This window comes from Globicephala melas, chromosome 18 (genome assembly GCF_963455315.2).
Source record: "Globicephala melas chromosome 18, mGloMel1.2, whole genome shotgun sequence".
Taxonomy (NCBI): domain Eukaryota; kingdom Metazoa; phylum Chordata; class Mammalia; order Artiodactyla; family Delphinidae; genus Globicephala; species Globicephala melas.
The window spans coordinates 70,540,863-70,561,614 of record NC_083331.1 but is presented as its reverse complement, the minus strand read 5'-3'; the positions used below and the strand labels follow the sequence as shown (position 1 = coordinate 70,561,614).

General features: G+C 40.0%; 1 protein-coding gene across 2 annotated transcripts; it reads left to right on the top strand.

Annotated features, from left to right (window-relative positions):
- Positions 1 to 9,514: 9,514 nt before the first annotated feature.
- TEX30 (testis expressed 30) lies at positions 9,515 to 16,360 on the top strand. 2 transcript variants are annotated; one of them, XM_030856791.2, is made up of 6 exons: positions 9,515 to 9,627; positions 12,764 to 12,837; positions 13,324 to 13,554; positions 14,326 to 14,377; positions 14,905 to 15,110; positions 15,963 to 16,360. In XM_030856791.2, the coding sequence occupies exons 2-6, from the start codon at positions 12,823 to 12,825 to the stop codon at positions 16,134 to 16,136; spliced, it is 678 nt and encodes a 225-aa protein (XP_030712651.1). In that variant the 5' UTR covers positions 9,515 to 9,627; positions 12,764 to 12,822; the 3' UTR covers positions 16,137 to 16,360. The 2 variants fall into 2 exon arrangements, with proteins under 2 accessions (XP_030712651.1, XP_030712653.1); XM_030856793.3 differs by lacking the exon at positions 12,764 to 12,837 and having other exon boundaries at positions 9,529 to 9,627.
- Positions 16,361 to 20,752: the final 4,392 nt, after the last annotated feature.

Genomic DNA, 20,752 nt, shown 5'->3' with positions numbered 1-20,752 from the left:
AAGCACTTTTATTTTAAAAGGCTGTGTTGTGCTAATTGTTAGTTGTGTTTGGACCATGGAGCCTTAAAAAGAGAGGGTGTCTGGGTCCTGGACTCAGAGTGAAGTATCACAGAAGCCACCACCTACCCACACACAGGGTTTATATAAGAAAGCAATAAACCTCTGTCTTTTTTTTTTCTTAAAGATTTTTTTGATGTGGACCATTTTTAAAGTCTTTATTGAATTTGTTACAATATTGCTTCTGTTCTTTTATGTTTTGGTTTTCTGGCCACGAGGTATGTGGGATCCTAGCTCCCCGACCAAGGATTAAACCCACATCCCCTGCATTGGAAGGCGGACCACCAGGGAAGTCCCTAAACCTCTTATTTACACTATCATTTTGGATAATCAGTCCCTCACAGCCAAACCTAATTCTAACTAATACATCTTCCAAGGCTTTTCTTAATCTGGCTTCTGCCTGTATCTTTAATCAAATCTCTCACAGCTTCCTAATATGTACCCTGTAGTCCAGCAAAATCAATCCCTGTTCCTTCTGTGCCTTGTTCCTTACCTTCCTTGTACGTGCTTCCCCTTGGTCTGGAATGCCATGACCCTCTTCTTCCTCTGGCTTAGATATCCTTCAATGCTCATTGCAGGAATCACTCCCCTGAATCTCTCCATCTGTGTACTTGTATTGTTATCTCTTCCCTGCTATGGGGTCATGATCTAACTTGTAGTCTCTCTCCCTGACCAGATGTTAAGCAACTTGATAACAGAAACCGTGCTCTTCTTCTGTTTCATAGTGTGCCTGAAACTAGAAAGATGCAATAAGTATTGAATGGATAAATGAAACGAAATGAATGACTGAACGAAAATTACCCTGAAATGTGATTAAGAGAATTAAAAAGGAACTTGAAATCCTAACATTGAACAGTAGCATATGGCCCACAAATTCCTTTCCTAATTGTTTCCCTTCTACCCATCTTCCAGTTAAATAATGTGTTATAAATTTTTTAAATCGTGGAATGTTTCACATATACAAAAGTATATAAAACATAAACCTCCAGCTTAAAAATAATTATAAGAACACACTCATGTAACTACTGAAAAAGAATCCTGAACCTTCTTGGCCCATCTGTGCATTTCCTTGTAAAGTCTAGTCTGCTGGCGATTCTTGGTGTTCCCTGGCTTATGGACACATCCCTCCAATCTTTGCCTGTGTCATCACATGGTCTTTCCCTCTGTCTCCATATCTTCTCCTTTTCTGTCTCTTATAAAGACACTCGTCATTGGATTTAGGGCCCACTCTTAAGTCCAAGATGATTTCAGTTTGGGAGTTTCAATTACATATGCAAAGACCCTGTTTCTAAGTAAGGTCACATTTCAAAGTAGTCAGGTTAGGACTTGGACAAATGTTTGGGGGAGCCACTATTTACCCACTACATCTTCTAAAAACATTCCTTTTGAAACTAAGAACAACAAGGATTCCCATCATCACACACTCCATTCCACCTAATGCTGGAAGTCTGAGCTAGCACAGTAAATCTAGAAAAGAAGTAGAAAGTTGAGGATTGAAAAACAATAAAATTATCATTAAAAGCAGATGATACGGGACCTCCCTGGTGGTGCAGTGGTTAAGACGCTATGCTCTCAATGCAGGGGGCCTGGGTTTGGGTTCAATCCCTGGTCAGGGAACTAGATTCCACATGCATGCCACAACTAAGGAGCCCGCCTGCCACAACTAAGACCCGGCGCAAACAAATAAATAAATAAATATTAAAAAGAAGAAAAACAGGTGATAGGCTATGGTACACAGAAAATCCAAATGAATCTACAGATAAGTTGTTGGAATTAACAAGAAAAGTTGGCATTTGTTGGGCTTCCCTGGTGGTGCAGTGGTTGAGAATCCGCCTGCCAATGCAGGGGACACAGGTTCGATCCCTGGTCCGGGAAGATCCCACATGCCATGGAGCAACTAAGCCTGTGCGCCACAATTACTGAGCCTGTGCTCTAGAGCCAGCGAGCCACAACTACTGAGTCAGCGAGCCACAACTACTGAGCCCGCATGACACAACTACTGAAGTCCACATGCCTAGAGCCCGTGCTCTGCAACAAGAGAAGCCACAACAATGAGAAGCCCATTCACCGCAACAAAGACCCAACGCAGCCTAAAATAAATAAATTTATTTTTTTTTAAGTTGGCATTTGCTAAATACAAAACTAGTATATAAAATTCACTTGTATTTTAATATACCAGCTAGTAACAGAAATAAAAATGTTTAAGGTAAAATTTACAGTAGCTCTGAAAACTATGACGTAATTATTTGAGGAATTAAATCTAGCAAAAATGCCCAAGATCTTTATAGAGGAAATTATGAAATCTCTTTAAAAAGTAGTTAAATCGAAAGATGTTACATGTCCATGGATTGGCAGACTCAATATTAAAGATGTCAACTTTCCCCAACATAATATAGAGTCAATGTATTCCCAATCTAAATGTACTCTGCCCCTTTTTCCGTGGAACTTTATAAAATTTTCTAAAAAATGTATGGACCTGCAAATCCAAGAAAAATTGAACACTTTTGAGGAAGTATGAATTGCAAGAACTTTCCCACCGTATAGCAAGACACTTTATAAAGCTATAGAATTTGAGACCATGTGATACTGCTGCAGGGATAGAAAAAAATAGAGCAATAGCTGAGAGCGATGCATGAACAGACTGGAAACTTGATCTGTGATCCAGAACTACAGAGAGTTGGAAAAAGGTTGCACATTTCAGTGAATGGAGCTGGGACTGTGTAGTATATTAATGTTTCTGATTCCAATTTCAATGTGTGGCGGTTCTCCCCACACCACCAGGCTACTTTCCAACACCAGTTGGGTGTCCAACAATTCAACTCAATTCTGACACTCTCTACCCAGAGATAGCATCAGATTCCTCAGGTTAATGGCTCAGTCCTTCACTTCAGATGCCAATCACAAGTCCAGGCTGCCACCTGTGCTTCCAACCAACTGGCTATAAATCAGAGGTGCTCACAACATGGGTTCAGTTAATTTGCTAGAGCAGCTCACAGGACTAAGGAAACCAGGTTAGTCACTAGACTACCAGTTTATTACAAAGGATATTAGAAATATAAAAATCAACATCCAGGTGAAGAGATACACAGAGCAAGGGCCAAAGCAAAGGAGCTTCTGTCCTCATGGAGTTTGGGGCCAGGCTTAATGACTTGTGGAAGCATCTAGGTCACCAACCTGAAAATTCTTCAAACTCCACCCTTTTGGGTTTTTATGGAGCCTTCATTACATAGGCATGATTGATGAAATCATTGGCCAGCCCCCTCCCTTCCCCAGAGCAGGATAGGAGGATGCTAAAAGTTCCAAGGCTCTAATCACATGGTTGTTTCTCTTGGCAACCAGCTCCCATCTTTTGGTACTTTCCAAAAGTCAACTCATTAACATAACAAAAGACCTCTTCATTGCTCTGTTACTTCAGAAATTCCAAAGGTTTTAGGAGCTCTGTGCCAGAAATAGGACAAAGGAAGACAAAATACATATTTCTTATTATAAATCATAATGTCACAGATATCCATATATGGAAGAAAAACAACTGGATACCCAGCATACACTCTATCCAAAGATAATTCCAGGAGGGTTAGTGACAAAAGGCAAAACATAATATAGGTGGGCTTCCCTGGTGGCGCAGTGGTTAAGAATCCGCCTGCCAACGCAGGAGACACGGGGTCGAGCCCTGGTCTGGGAAGATCCCACATGCCTTGGGGCAGCTAAGCCTGTGAGCCACAACTGCTGAGCCTGTGCTCTAGAGCCCACGAGACACAACTACTGAAGCCTGCGTGCCACAACTACTGAAGCCTGCACGCCTAGAGCCCATGTGCCACAACTACTGAAGCCTGCGTGCCGCAACTACTGAAGCCTGCACGTCTAGAGCCCGTGCTCCGCAACGAGAAGCCACCGCAATGAGCCCACGCACCGCAAGGAGGAGTGGCCCCCGCTCGCCGCAACTACAGAAAGCCCGCGTGCAGCAACAAAGATCCAACGCAGCCAAAAATTAATAAATTAATTAATTTAAAATATATATATTTGTAATTAGCAAAGAGGCTGTCTCTGAATTATAGTAGTATAATAGTAGTATGCTGGCAGCTGCAGTGGCTGAAGAATTATTAATTCCTTCACTTTGTGGCTCTGATAAATTAAGCCTTATAACATTATCAAAAAATGCCAACTCCAGAAGTTTCTGGAACATGTGTTTCTCATTGTACAAAACTGTTTTTCTTCACCCTGAGAAGGTTGCCATTTTAATCCGTCACAGTGGCACTTCCATAAATGGCCCGTATGTTCATTGGACCTCAGATGACACATTAGCATAGCAGGAATTCCTCTGTCAACACTGCCTCTTGTAAAAATAAGTGAAAAGTAGGTTCTGACAGGATGGTGTTCATACTATATCTCTGCTTGTCTTATAAATCTTTTGTTTAAATGAACAGAGTTGAGATTCCAATAAGGAACTCAGGAGGACTGACTTTGGTTGTTGAACTTGGAGTCTGTGACCTATTGATGGATGATTAACTTGACAAGTCTCCTCTGTCAGTGTGTTTCAAAGTTTGGTTTAGAGAACCAGATTTTCAGTTTGAACATTTGAATTAGGGTATAAGAAATTGAATTGAAAGCTTCATATGCTCATATAAACGTACATAAATTTTTCCCTCCCCAAAAACATTTTTCTGTAACAATTTTCCACTCAGCAATAAATCATGGCTCTCTTTCCATAATCTTACATTTTTCTTAAGAAGAATATTTTGGATATGAAGAGAGGACGTGGCTGTAAAGGTATGGTGTAAGGGTTGCTTGTGATTATAGATCAGTCCTATATCTTCATTAGAGAGTTGGTTACATAAATATACACATATGATAAAGCTACATAGAGCTACACACACACACATATGTGCACCTGAATGCATATATAGTTGTTGAAATCTGAATAAGCTCTGTGAATTGTATAATGTCAAGCAATCTCCTGGTTTTGATACTTTTTTAACTTCCCATGAATATATAATTATTTCAAAATGAAATTTTATTTTTAATAAAATTTCAAAAGTAATACATGCTCATAATAACAAAAAATCAACTTCTTCCAATCCCTACTTTCTTCTCAGTAGAACACCTGTTAAAAAGTAGATTTTCAGACATTTTTTGGATCCATAAACTTGGAGGTTAGGTCCATCAAGGACCCAGATCACAATAATTTATCTTCTCCATCCTTTCTACTAGGTAGGAAGGATTGTTTCTAATTTTCAGCTCTCCTAAAAAGAAGGCTGCCTGCTGGTAGTACGATAGGATAAATTTCTCAAAGTGAATTACTGAAACAATGGGTAATTTAAATGTTTATAGATAAAGCAAAACAGAGAGGGACTATACAAACTATTCTCCCATTACTAGGGTTTTAAAATCCCATTTTTCTATATAGTCAGAAACACTAGGTATTATTCATCTTTTTCATTTTTGTCAATTTGAATACAAAAATTGTTTTTTAAAATATTTCCCTGATTATTTATGAAATTGACTATCTTTTTTTTCCTTGTCTTTGACTTTTCGGCCTTGTCAAATTTTCAATTTTTAAAATTTTTTCTTACTGACTTTTTTCAACGCTTTATATATTGTGGACATCAACGCTTTCTATTATGTTTGCTGCAAATGTCTCCCAGTCTTTTTTGTCCTTTAACTTTGCTCACAATGCCTATATAAATATAGATGTTCTTAATTTTTATGTGGTCAGATCTGTCCATTGTTACTTTATAATTTCTTGGCTTTGCATCTGACATAGAAAGACCTTCTCACCTTGAAATATAAAAAACATTTTCCAAATTATTTTAAAATATGATCCTGTAAATTTTTAGGATCTTTTGATAGCAGTAAAGATCCCTTCTTAAAAAAAAAAAAAGATCCCTTCTTACTGTTCTTCTTAAGATTGTTCTCAAATTTTTTTGTCTATTCTTCCAGTTGAACTTTAAAATCACTGTAAAAATTCCAAGTGAAATTTCATTAATTTGAATGGTTGATGAAACTAAAATGTCTATTGTGTTTTCCTATCAGGAAAGTGGTGCATATTTCTATTTATTCAGGTCTTTTTTGGAGAGGGGGGTGGCTCTTAAGTAAAATTTTATGTTTTTTCATATAAGATCTTGAATGTTTTACATTATGTTTTTTCTTGGGTAGTTTCTACAATTGTTTCTATTTTGCTTAGCCTTTTCAAAAAAATTATATTTTTCTAGCTAGTTATTTAATGTGTTTAAGAAAACTGTAGATTTTTCTGTCCTGTACCCAACTACATACTGCACTATTTTATCAGATCTAATAAACTTCACTTGATTTTCTCAAAGAATCATATCTGAAAATAATGACAGTGTATCTTCTTTACCATATTTATAATTTTACTTATTTTCCAGCCTTATCACATTGAGTGGGACTTCTAGCACAATGTTGAATAATTGTGGTGATAACAAACATTCTTACCTTGTTTCAGACATCAGTGGTGCATTCATCAGGGTCCTCCAGAGAAACAGCCATTAGGTTGTGTGTATACAGAGAGATTTAAGGACTGGCTCACGCCTGATTATGAAGGCTGGCAAGTCCACAATCTGCAGTTCAAGTCTGAAGGCCGTCACACTGGAATCCTAGGAAAGACCTATGTTGCAGTTCGAAGCGGAAGGCTGTCTGCTGGCAGAATTCTCTCTCACACTGGGGACGTCAGTCTTTTGTTCTCTTCAGTCGTTCGACACATTGTGGAGGGCAACCTGCTTGACTCAGAGTCCACTGATTTCAGTGTTAATCTCATCCCACAGCACACAGAAAATCCAGAGTAATATCTGGCCACATATCTGGGCCCCTTGGCCCAAACAAGTTCACACATAAAAGTAACCATCACAAATGGATTTTATTCAACAAGTATTTATTAAGCACCTAATATGTGCCAGACATTGTATTAGGTTCTGGGCATACAACAGGGAACAGTCACTATCTCTTCTGAAAGAAGAATGAAATAAACCTGTAAAAATAAATAAATAAGCAGGACAATTAAGGACCAGTTATTACAGAGAGAAAGTGGGCTGGGTGGTGGTGACTACTTTAGACTGGGTGACCAAAGATGCTACTGATTTTTCACTGTTAATCAAAATGTTTGTTATGATTTATCATAAACAACCGCTATTAAAATACGAAATTTCCAATTACTAACTTATTAAAAAGGAAGAGCATTAAAATCTTATTAAATGCTTTTTAGGCATCTATTTAAATGTTTGAGTTTTATTTTGATTTGTTTTTGTTAAATTCATAATGAATTACATTAATAGTGCTCTAATTTTGAAACATTGTAAAAACTCCATTATAAAAACTCCAAACATCTAATTATGTATTATTCTTTTAATCCATGGATGGATTAATTGTGCTAATATTTGGCTAAATCTGGCCCACCACGTGTTTTTGTACAGCCTGCAAGCTAAGAATGATTTTAACATATTTAAATGGTTGAAAAAAATCAAAAGAATAATAATAATGATGATGATGACATGTGAAACTCATCTGAAATTGAAGTTTTGGTGTCCGCAAATAATGTTTTGTATTATTCTCCTATTGCTGCTGTGACAAAATACCACAAATTTAGTGGTTTAAAACAACACAAATTTATTCTCTTATAGTTCTGGATTTTAGAGTCTGAAATCAGTGTTTCTGGGATAATGTCAAGGTGTTCATGGGGCTGGGTCCCTCCTGAGGCTGAGGGCAGGATGCCTTTTCTGGCTTCTAGGGCTGCATTTCTTACATTTCTTGTCTTGTGGCCCCTTCCTGCATCTTCCCAGCCAGCAGCTTAGTGTCTTCAAATCTCTCACTGCTTCTGTCCTCACACTGCTTTCTCTCTCCCTGAGTGTTATAACAGTGTTATTCATAATAGTCAAATAGTGGAAAGAATCCAAATACCCATCTACTGGCAAATGGATAAACAAAATGTGGTTTACCCATAAAACTGAACACTATTCAGCAATAAAAAGAAATGAGTTATAAGAGGGAATAAAGTACTATTACATGCTACAGTATGGATGAATCTTGAAAACATGATTCTGAGTGAAAGAAGCTAGCCATAAAAAGACCACATATTGTAGGAAATGCCCAGAAAAGGAAAATCTACAGACAGAAAGTAGGTTAGTGGTAGCCTGGGTTTAAGGGTAGAAGGCAATGAGCACAGTGTTCTTTTGGGGGTGATGTAAATGTTCTTAGATTACGGTGATAGCTGCCAATGGTTATAAATTTACCGAAAACCACTGAAAGGCACTCTTAAAGTGAGTGGCTTTTATGGCACGCAGATAAAGCCGTTTTTTAAAATCTGAGCTAGAAAATTAGGAGACATGTAGAGAAACGTTCATTAAGCCTCTGTAATGCGCGAAAACTCTTGAGATAAATGACCATCAGTGGTTTTCTGCATTGTGTCTCCTTACTTGTGCTGCGACAGAAAAGAGGGTGGTTCCTAACTGCCCTGGGCTTGGGGAAGATTCATTCATCAGAGACGTATTGATTTGCCAGGAATTCTTCCATAAGCGGGAGATTCAAGACGAAATAACGACGACAATAAAGACCCCTGCCTTCGGTCCGGGAAGGAGACAAATTCACAGTCCGTTCGGTGACCGGGGTGGAAGGATGATATGTGGAAGGTCTTTGGTGGGAGGACCAAGGTGCGCGTGAGGCGCTCAGAAAAGGCCTCACTGAGAAAATGACAAGTTGAGCGAAGACCCCCAAGGAGTTGCACCGGTAGCCACTAGATCTCTCCGAGAGGAGGGAAGACCAGGACAGAAGCCCTGTAGTGAGGCCTCGCCTGGTGGGTTTGGGTGTGAGGAGAGTGAAGAGGTCCGGGCGTCTAGAGCTGAAGGAGCCGGGGAAACGAGATGAGTAGGAAACGGGTAAGAGGGGAAGCGACAGATCGTATGAAACCTTCTGATTACGGGCGAGACGGGAAGTCTTTGCAAAAAGCGTTGAGATGAAGGCTCACCTTTCAATGGGGTCCAGCTGGCCACTGCGTCGATAAGTAGCGGAAAGGTGGCGGGCGGGCGTGGGAACGAGAGGCCCTTTGGCCGACTTTTTCAATAATCCAGGCAAAGGGTGGTGGGGCTCCGGCGGGTCTGGTGTTAGCGTGAGAAGTGGTTGGATTCTGTACATATTTGCCAGTCGAACAAGCGGGGTCGCTGGATTGACTGCAGGGTGTGTGAAAAAGAGAACAATCAGAGCTGACCCCGCGTTTTTTGGCCCGTGCAACTGCTGGAATGGAGTGGCTGGGACGGGGAAGGGTCCTGAGTGGACGCAGTCGGTACTGAGGCAGCGACAGGTGGCGGCACGTCAGCGCCCCCGGCGTCGGAGAGCGGACGCCCCCGCCGCCGCGCCCCCGCCGACAGCGGCGGGAAAACTCCCGCTCCCAGCGTGCCCCGCGCGCCAGCTCGCGCGCCCGTGTGGGGCGGGGTCTGCGTGCGCATGCGCCGTAGCGGGACGCACTGGCGGGTGCGGCGAGGCGGTCCCTTCGAGTTCGACTGTGGAAGTTCGCTCCCTGAAGAGAGTGAGGGAGGTTAGGTGCTCCCGGCCACTTTCCCGTCCCTGGTAAGTGCGGCGGCGGCGGTGGCGGTTCGGGCCGCCAGATAGGGGGCGGCTTCCGAGGGGCCCGGGGGCTTCCTGCGGCCCCGCGTGAGGCGTCTCGGGCCGTAGCCCCTCAGGGGCTGTTGGGAGGCTCCGTGAGGCGTGAGGCGTCGGTTCAGTCCCGCGGGCCGCGGCCGCTGGGGCTCCGGCCGGCCGGTCAGGAGGCGGCGTGAGGGCACGGTGCGGGCGGGGAGAGCCGAGCGGCTCCGGCCTGGGTCCCGCGAGCCGGGCACCGGCGGTCTCCGAGCGGGGAGGGTCGCCGGGGCCCCGGCGCCGGCGGGCGGAATCGGACGGTCGTCTGGCGCCTTTGCGTCCCGAGCTCCGGGAGTGCCGGCTCTCTGATCGCTCGTTGTTGACGCGGCCAGGTTATCGACCTCACCCCCGCCCCCCCGAGGACTTGAACTCTCAAGGCTGGCGTCTAGCCCCGCGATTTCCAGCGTCCCGCTTCGACGCGGTGGATGAGGCGCGGGCGTTTTGCCCGTGGACGGCTACGGGAGGGGTGGCATCTGACTCCCGGCATCAGATGTGATCGCCGTCGCCTCGTGGGCGTGAAAACGCTCGCGACGTGGGCGCGCGACTCCATGCGATGAACCTTCGCAGCCTCCCCGAGGTTGGTTGGTGGCGTCGGCCGCCTTTGCAGCTGAGACGCTGCCCCGTCTGACCCCCAGAGCCCGGCATGCTGACAGCCTGGACGGTCTAGGCCAGGTTGGGGTTACATCCTGCAGCTGTTTCGCTGTTTCCCGAGTAGCCCAGCTTGCGCGCACCGTTGCGGGAGGACAGACTGTGCGTGCACCGTGAAGTCTGGAAGGGAGGGGCGTTTTCCAGAAAAAGGGCAGCGGCAGCGCAAAAAGCCAAACGCCCACGGCCGGCAGACGGATAGCAGAGCACTCTAGGTTAAGAGGGTGGGTTGAATACCTGTGTACCTAATTTTCCCCCCTCCTGAAATCTCACTAAAAGTACAGCAAAGGGATTTTCAAAAAGGCGCACACCCACAAGGATGAAGAAAATGCGACAGGAAACAACAGCAATAAGATACTGGGCTCCAGAAAGCCCAAGCCTTAGCAGATCAGCCTAATTCTAAACCAGCAGCAGGGAGTGCTGGGGGAACAGTTCTATGTCAGAAACAGAGTCTTCGAAATGTGCAGAAGGTGCAGAAGGTGGCAGCGAAAGGAATGGCGCTGGGGATGGATGTGGAGGGCTGTACCTCGGTGAAACGCGCCGGAGAAGTAGGTAGACCGCCGGAGAAGTAGGTAGACCGCCGGCGCTCTCTCCCCGTGTCACATCGTTGGATTCTACTTCTCTCCCATTAGAAGACTGGAGGCTGGTCTCTTGAGAACGTAAAGCAGGATCTTTGAACCAGGGGACCCCGGGCACAGTTACTAGGCTCCCTTTATGAAAACAGGGACAATGAAGATTGAAGTCCATCATCCCCCAGTTTAAACCCCAGAACTTTCTGCAGCCAGTCTGATACCCTTCAGGCTCAAATATGAGAATTCTGCACACGCGCACACACGTGCGTGCACACACACACACACACATAAAGGGAAAGATATACACAGTAAGTTAGTCACAGTGGTTGCTTCTGGGAAGGGAAAGGAACATTGTGGCTGGGGGAAAAATGAGAGGAGACTTAACTACTGTTAACTGTTCTAAAATTGTGTACCATGTGCGTATGTTACCTATTCAAAAATGAAATGTATTTCTTAAAAAATAATTGTAAGTGAATACACCCTTTGACACAGGAATTTCTCTTACAGATATGTCTACACACATGTGAAAATAATGTTAAGTACAGTGCCACTCATTGCAATATGGTTTTAGCAAAAGATTGGAAACAATCTCATTTTAATTGATAGATGGTTGGTAAAATAATGTACAATGCTTCCTTGGAATATTCTATAGCCATAAAAAAAACAAGAAGCTTGTTGTATAAGGAAATGAGTAATCACCAAGATACATATGGGGGGGGTTCAGAAAAGTAGGTCACCAGTTTATAAAAAGCAAAAGGAGATGTGTGTGTCTGTAGGTATATATATAAAATATCTGAAAGATAGCAGAATATTGGTTGCCTTTGAAGAGAGGATCTGGATGGTAAGGCAAAAGTGGAATGAGGGAGAGACTTTCCACTGTATATTTTTGTACCTTTTTAACTTTGGACCATGTTATTATCTATTCAGTGAATGAATTAGTAAATGTTAATGGGAAAAAAGATGAACAATGGAGATCCTGACGTTGATGATATCCTGAACAATAAAAGATCTCATACTATAGGAAGGAATGCTGCATAACAACCCTGAAATCTCTGGCTCCCTGCATTTCATGCTCTTGGTTCTTCAGGTAGACACTTCATGGTTCTTCAGTGGTTTAGATGTTGGTTGGACTAGGCTGGACTCCGGACTTTAGTTTTGGGTTCTGGTCTGCTCCATGTGTCTTCATTCTGGAACCCAGGCTAAAAAAAGCAAAAATACATGAAGCATGTTTTTCTCAGGGCTGAAGGCAAGAGTTCAAGAGCACTTCTTGAAATTTGCCATGCCTCAGCTCAAAAGTGGCACATTGAGACATATTGTGTTGATTAAAGCAAGTCACATAGCCAAGCCCAAAGGCAATAGGGTGGAGATTTACACTCTGCCTACTGGGAGGCTCTGCAGAGTCTCAGGACAAAGGGTGTGGATGTGTACTTCCATTGCAGGGTCGGAGGAAGAGCTGGGAATGATAAAGACGAAGGAAATGGGTTAATAGAAAGATGCTGTGAAATTAAGTTGAAGATGGTTGAGAATAAAGATGCTTAGGGAAAAAAATACATATATATATATATTTTTTACAGCATTACCAAGATACAGCATCCTACTTTGATATGAATTTTCTTAAGGCATCCATGTGAAGATATCACATTGGCTTTATCTTAAATAACATCTGCCAGCCCCACACCTGGTCCTATAACAAACTCTGAGTGACCGTAGGAATGAAAATAAATAATGTGCTTGTAAAGACATCAGTTCTTAGAGAAGTAGTTCTAAATGTTTACTTTAGCTACTGAGTGTGTTCATTCATAGTTCTTGTGTCTGCCAACCCACCTTTCACAACAGAATCTTCTTTTCAGGGAGATGTCCTTTGCTTCTCAGATGTAATGCACTTTAAGTTTGTTATTCAACAGTGAAAATGAGTCATACAGAGGTAATACATATTTTCATACATTCTGCATCTTCAAGGTTCCTTTTTTTTTTTTGTAGTCATATGGCTCCAGAGTAATTTTCTTATTTTCATCTTGTACTGTGAGAGACAGCATAGCATTAGTGGTTAAGAGTGAGGACTTTGGAGCAGACTGCCTGAGTTTGGATCCTAGCTAATTGGATATATAACCTTGGGCACATTATGTAAGCTACTGTGCCTCAGTTTTCTCAGCTATAAAATGGAGATAGTAACAGTACTTGCCTCTTAGAATTCTTAGGAATGTTAAATGATTTAATACATATAAAGCGGTTATAATAGTACCTGACATAATAAGTATTTCTTAAGTATTAGTTATTATTAATATCATTGCTTTTTATTTGGAGGCTGTGACTTGAATCATGGGTCTTGCAGAACAAACATATATAGTTATTCATTTGTCTGAATAGGCAAGGAAGTAATTTTTGATCCATTTATTCTCTTGAATTCCAGGTTAAATTAAAAATACCTTTTGGAAATAAATTACTAGATGCTGTTTGTTTGGTACCTAACAAGAGCTTAACATATGGAATAATTCTTACACATGGAGCATCAGGAGATATGAATCTTCCTCATTTGATGTCACTGGCATCCCATCTTGCATCTCATGGTTTTTTTAGCCTGAGATTTACCTGTAAAGGCCTTAATATTGTACATAGAATTAAGGCATATAAATCAGTTTTGGTAAGAAAATTTCTTTATATTTACTTATGACAGAATTCTGTTTTTAAAATTCATAATAAATTTAAGACATTTTATTAGCAGTCGTTTGATTTAATTTAAAAATCCTTTAATGAGTATTCTTAGAAACTCAGCAGTGTATGAAGGCTGTGTAATGGTCAGATTTCTCTTTTTTGCCATCAGTTAGTTTCCATGGGGATGAGTGCTTACATCATAAATGTTTCTCCGTGATACTGCCAAAGAATCTACTTATGATGTAATTTACATATTGAAATTTAGGATATATAGTTCTAGGTATTTTGCCTTGTATACTATGAATGTACAAATAATACGTGATTTCTCTATTAGAAACTATAAAATCCCTGGATAAAACAAATCTGAAATTTCTTTTAATCCAGATTACTTCAAGCTTACTGAGTTTTTCAGAGCTTTAAATTAGATGTTAGTATTATCACATTTTGTATTAGTTGGAAGCTTTTACTGGCTTTTCTTCCCTCCACGATTTGTTCTTTAAAAATATTTTAGTACTTGAATTTGTTTTAGACAGTGTGTTTTTCCCACTTATTTGCCTGTATTACCCAGTTTATGATTTGACAGTGAAGGCATGACCAGAGAGCAAAGAATTGATTACCTCTTCCAAGAAGAATCCCTTGAAATCTCTTGTTTTTGGAAAAATTTTCATACATTTCAGTAATGATGAGAAAATATATGTTGGTTTTCCAGTGGAATATTTCATGGGAGAAGAATTGATAATTTTTTGGTCCATTTTTCTAGAATTACCTAAAGACCTCAGGAGAATACAAACTTGCAGGTGTTTTCCTTGGAGGTAAGTTTTCAATACTTGTGAATACTTGTTCTAAAGTCTACTCATATTAATATAGGAATAGGTAATCAAGAATTAAAATTAATGACAGGAAGAGACTTAAGGATTTTTTGTTTTGTTTTGGTAAGTCACTTCCTTGTGTAACACCAAGATACTTTAATATTTAAATCTAATTTAAACCTCATATATATGTGTTATAACCTGAAGAGGTCTCCTTCTATTTATATCCCTGAATCACCCCCTCTCAAATGATTCCTTCACGAGGACTGTCTTCACCACTTCAAGTATTCTTTTGGAAAATAATTCCTTTTTTTTTTTTTTAAGATTTGACTTAGGATCAGTTTTTAGCTATTCACAAGTCTCTGGGTATTGCAGCTTTTTAATTGGCACCTGTTGTAGTTAATATTTATTGATAAGCAATATGATGGATGAACAGTGAATGAAATCTGACTTGCCACATTATCATCACCACTATTTTATGTGAATGTTTGTTTATATTTCAAACTGAACTTAATTTTAATTGGTTTTAGGTCGTTCAATGGGCTCAAGAGCAGCTGCTTCTGTAATGTGTCATACTGAGCCAGATGATGCTGATGATTTTGTTCGAGGTCTCATTTGTATTTCCTATCCACTGCACCATCCAAAGCAGCAGCATAAACTTAGAGATGAAGATCTCTTTCGTATAAAAGATCCTGTACTGTTTGTGTCAGGCTCAGCAGATGAAATGTGTGAAAAGGTGAATTATAACTTGATATTTGTGTGAATGAGAGAGAAAGAATGAAAGAAACATCTTGGGAACAAGATATTACCTGCAACATTCAGTCTCTTTAAAAAGATGCTGATTTTAGGGACTTCCCCGGTGGTCCAGTGGTTAAGACTCTGCGCTTCCAATGCCGGGGGTGCACGTTTGATCCCTGGTTGGGGAACTAAGATCCCACATGCTGTGGCCAAAAGTAAATAAATAAATAAATTAATTAATTATTTTAAAAAAGATGCTGATTTTACTAATGCTAGTTTTTTTCCTTAGTTAACCCTGTTGCTTTGGAGAACCTAAAAATATAAGCATACTGACAATATTCATCCCCCTGTAAAGAGTGTTGGTAAATGGATTAACTCTCACGTAGAAAATGAAGGATTAATATCTGAATCTTGTGAATTTCGGATTACTAGACTGTACGTTTGGTTTATCATTTCAACATTTAAGCAGATCTCTTCAATTTGTTATAAAGTTGACTCTTGAAAAAAAAGTAACTTGTACATATTACAAAATTTTAGTGTATTTCCCAGAGCATATAAATAATTTCCTTCGGGAAAACATTTTTTAAGAGAATTTTTTTGGCTCTAGTTTACTTAATGACCTTTTAGCATCAGTAATGAATGCCTAATCTGTTCTGTTGTGTTGCTGTATGCTGTATCTGAAAAACATGGACTGCCACTTCTTGCACGTTCCATTGCCTCAAAAGTTAGCTGTAGACTAGGTTTTAATATTTAGTGAATGGATGCCAGTATAGGTGTGGTGGGAGAGAGGAAATCTTTACTGAACACCAGTAGAACATTAGTCTAGTATCCTCTTCTTTTTTCCCTTTAGAACTTGTTGGAGAAAGTGGCACAGAAAATGCAAGCTCCTAATAAAATCCACTGGATTGAGAAAGCAAGTCATTCCATGGCAGTGAAAGGACGGTCAACAAATGATGTTTTCAAAGAAATAAATACACAGATTTTGTTTTGGATCCAGGAAATCACTGAAATGGACAAGAAATAATTGTCTGTAGTTACAAGCTATGTTATTTTGAATACAAATACAGTTAATTTGTTAAAGAACAACATACCTCTCGGCATTATGAGATACATTTCAGACTAATTTAATGTACTTTAATGTTCTCCCATTTTTAAAACACATTTTAATTGTGAAATTAATGCCCTTTACAAAGTGTCTTTTGAAAGCACTGTTATAGTTGTATAAAGATGATGTACAAATATTGAAGGTGGTCTAAATATAATTTATTTTCTTTAATATAGTTAAGTTTTGAAAAATTAAACATTGAATTTTGTTACAACAGAACTTTTGTCTTATTGCTGCGCAACTGAGAAAGTACTCTTAATTTTGTAGAGCAGTGTCATCTTTATGAAAGGAAAACAACACTTCAGTAAATTTAGTCAGTTTTATAGAATGTATACATCTATTAACCTAATCTTTTAATAAATTTCAAGGGATGGATGAAGATACATTTTCAAATATGGGGACTCTGAACATTGTTTTTAGAATAAAGTAACTTTCATTCATTAAATGTTTACTGAAGGCCTGTTATAGGCAAAGCCTCATTTGGTTTGCAATGATGAGTAAACACTTGGAGTTTGGTATAGTGGGGGAACTTGATGTCTAAAGCTCTCTGATTAAGGGAAGAATGAAATAAGGAGTAAATAGTGGGACTAACATCTGTGCTGTATCTAGGCAGAGTTAGGGCACTTAATTTTGCCTTGAGAAGTGCAAGTATCACTTGGACTAGACTTGAATGGTATTGAGTTATATATTAAAAACATAGGTTCTATATTTCCTGTAAAGAACACGAAAATGTGATGAGGCTGATGATATATATAAAGTTTGTAGTGAGCAGTGTTTTTCTATAGTAGGAAATTAACTCCCTTCCCTGGTTTCTCTACTGCCCTAAAGTTAGGCCCTTCAGACAGCCAGGGTGGCCTGGGAAGCTTGCAGATTTTTGAGGTCCCTCACTCCTGCCCTGGTGAAGTTAATGGATTTTAATTACTTGTTAATTTTTCTAAATAGTGCATAAAGAATGAAAACCTAGATAACGGTATCTAAATTGTGTGTATTATAGAATGAAATCACGTACAACTACAAAATTGAAATTTCCGTGTCACTCAGTGTACAATAGTTACTCACTTTTTGACTGAATTTCTTGAACAAGGCCCTAACTTAAATAGTATATAATTCTTAACTTTTAAAACAAGAGTGATCAAAATATTATAAAAAATATTTAACCAGAGCTGACAAATATAATAATGGTCTATTTAAAGTGTAAATCAATTGGAAAATATTAATACTGTAAACCAGAAGTGAAACTAAAAAGGAAAATACAAAGGAAAACTTACTATAAAGCAGACTATAATATAAAAGTACAATGAAGAAATAGATTTAAAATGTTACTAACCAGCTATGTAATTATAATATTCAAGTTTTCAAATTAAACTATAGGCATAATATGGATGACCAAAGATACTACTATAAATATAGGGATGTCGTAGAAGGTCATTTAAAGTTGATTTTACCCTAAGTTATCTATGAGAAACTACTTTTTTTTTTTTTTTTTTGCGGTTCGTGGGCCTCTCACTGTTGTGGCCTCTCCCGTTGTCCGGACGTGCAGGCTCAGCGGCCATGGCTCACGGGCCCAGCCGCCCCGTGGCATGTGGGATCTTCCCAGACCAGGGCACGAACCCGTGTCCCCTGCATCGGCAGGCGGACTCTCAACCACTGCGCCACCAGGGAAGCCCGAAACTACTATTCTTGATTGATGAAGTAGCTTGTCATTTGAGAACTGTGTACCTAGCCATGGGTGGGGAAGATACAACTGCTAGAGAAAGATATGAGTGATACGTGTAAGGCCAAAATAAACATTTGTGAAAAGGTCCCATCTGCTCTTCTGCACAGAATTGACACATCTTGCAGGGAAAGGGTGCAGCTCCTTCAAGTTTGAGATTATGGTCAAAGAGCTATCCTGGCGCCGGCTCTGGTAGGCCCTGATTAATGGCACAACCATTCACCTAAATCAGTAGTTCTCAACTGGGAGTGATTTTGTTCTCTAGGGGACATTTGACAAGGTCTGGAGACATTTTTGGTTGTCACGGCTGGGGTGGGGTTGCTACTGGCCTCTCGTAGGTAGGAGAAAGGCATATGCTAATATCCTGCAGTGTACAGGACAACCAGCCATTACGAAGATGCACCCGGTCCAAAATGCCAGTAATGCCTAGGTTGAGGAAGCTAGTCCTTGACAAACCAGCTTTGGGATTATCTTTAAATCCTTTCTCCTTCACCATTAGCTTTTCTGCACCACTTCTGAATCCATTTGCTTCCTTTTCGTTGCCAAATCCTGTGTTTTCAGTATCAAAGTCTGATTCTATCCCCGTACTGTAAAATGAATTACAGTAGCCTAATTCATTTTACTATTTTATTGTCTCCTTGGTTCAATAAACCATTTGACACCTCTAACTCAAAAACTGTTGGTGGATCTCCAAGCGTGACTATTAAGATTAAAGACCTTAGTTCAAGGCTCTCCACGATAGGCCCTATCAACATTTTAACCTTATTTTCTCTCCCCCATACTCTGAACCTGTACACAGTACTCCAGCTAACCTGGATCCACAAAGTTTATGAACAAGTCTTTCTGTCTTCTCTTCCTGAAACTTTTTTCTTTGTTAGTCTTTGTCTGTTACCAAATCATACTCATCCTTCAAGGCCCTTAAATTCTCTTTCCCACTTCACAGCTTTTCTTGAATTACTCCAGCCATCTCTCCTTCAAAGCCACATAATATCTTCTCTGTTGCTATTCACACTCTGCCTTTTCAGAGATTATTGACATATTTGCTCTATACAACTAATTACATACTGCTTCGGGTCAGGGAATGGTTTTACTCATCTTTGTATCCATAAAGCACTAGGTGTTACTTGCTCAGTGCCTTAGTCATTCATTATCAATAAATCCTTGTATTGAACTAAGATATTAATAACCTTGGTTTTATATTGCTATTTTATACACTTATTACTGGGACTTTCTCTTTACATGTAAAGAACAAAAACCTAGTCCACAATGTCCAAATAGTTCAAAGAGTGTGGCATTGGTAGATATATATTTTTTTAAAATAGAATTTTTTTCTGGGTGTTTTCTTTCACTATCTATATTACTGTTAGTAATGGGATTTCTCTGCTGTTATTTTTTATTGTCTTCGTGACTTTTAAAAATAAACATAGCATTTACTTTTTTTTGCTGCTCACTTGAGATTGACACAAGAAGAGGTTTCTAGTGCAAAGGACAGAAGTGTCTATGCTGAAAAATAGGTAATTGTACTTTTATTAGTAGTCAAGTACTTAAATAACAAAAATGACAAAGCCCTGGAGGGGATGGGGATACTCTTCTTTACCTCTCTGCAGACTTAAGCATCAGTGGGAGTGGTACACAGAAGTTCCTTTTCAGTTCTTATAAGAGCTATTCGTGGTATACTAATTAGGGATTCAGTGTCATCAAGCCCTAAAAGATCTAAGGAATTAGAGAGTTCCTTAATGTTAAAACACTCAACCCCCTTTAAGATAGTTAACATTAAATGAATTAGAGAATGTCTGCCATCAGGCAAGAGAAATTGAATATATTGCCAGCTGCATTAAATATTGTAGAAAACCCCAGCAGAAATAAAATCACCCTGATCGTGTATATGGATGGGGAGTCAGAGAGGAGGGTGGACCTTACCCTAGAAAAATCCAGAGGAATTGTTGAAGTTTCTTCTAGAACTAAGGAATGCCTACCATGCATTCCGGAGAGCTATACTTTGCAAAGACAATCCCCATGATCACAGTTAAACTAAATTAAGATCATAAATACCTGTCGGCTATGGTCCAGTAGACTGGGAGAGTGTAAACTAGGATGCGTCATTGATCTCATTATCTCTAATACTCAAGGGAAGTAAGAGCTCAATAAATCTTTCTTGCACTCAAAGTTATGTGACAGAAGAGGCCTGAACAGTTAACTCTGGTGTAAAGAATTATACTGCTTTCCTCAACTGACCTTGAATAAGTGAAGACAAAGGAAGAATTAATTCATTACGTCTTCAAAGGGAAAGTACTCTAAATCCAAGGTAGTGTTAATATTTTCATTAATAGTCCAGACTTTTTTGTATACTTGTGACTAAACTACTCTCTAGACTTTGAGGGAAGGCGAGCAGTGCTTAGATCTGGCTCTGCCCCACCCTAATTCTGACATCAGCAAGCGTCACAAGCAGCTGCTCCTTGGAATCAACAGAAACAGGGTGAAGAGGAAATTCACCAGGAGACCACTCCAAAAGCTACCAAAATCTAACTTGGGTTTTCAGCATCACAGTAGATTGTCGAAGAGGAACACAGCTGACAGACCCCTCTAACAAAAAGAAATATAAAATGAGGTGTTCTGTTTTACTAAAAAATCAAGTTGATGTGAGCTCAGTTAAATACCCACTATGACACGTCCCTCACTTTTCTTAGACCCAGAGCAATCACTGCTGCACTTGACAAGGCACTGAGCGGCACTGGACATTTTTTTTCTGGCAGAGCATTGCATGTGGTTATGAGATGGGCATACCACCTTTTTGTGTTTTGGGGCATCCAGAATCGAGGAC

Coding starts and splice junctions, on each gene's coding strand:
- TEX30 (XM_030856791.2), top strand. Junction 13,555..14,325: donor AGGCATATAAATCAGTTTTG/GTAAGAAAATTT, acceptor CCATTTTTCTAG/AATTACCTAAAGACCTCAGG. Junction 14,378..14,904: donor TGCAGGTGTTTTCCTTGGAG/GTAAGTTTTCAA, acceptor AATTGGTTTTAG/GTCGTTCAATGGGCTCAAGA.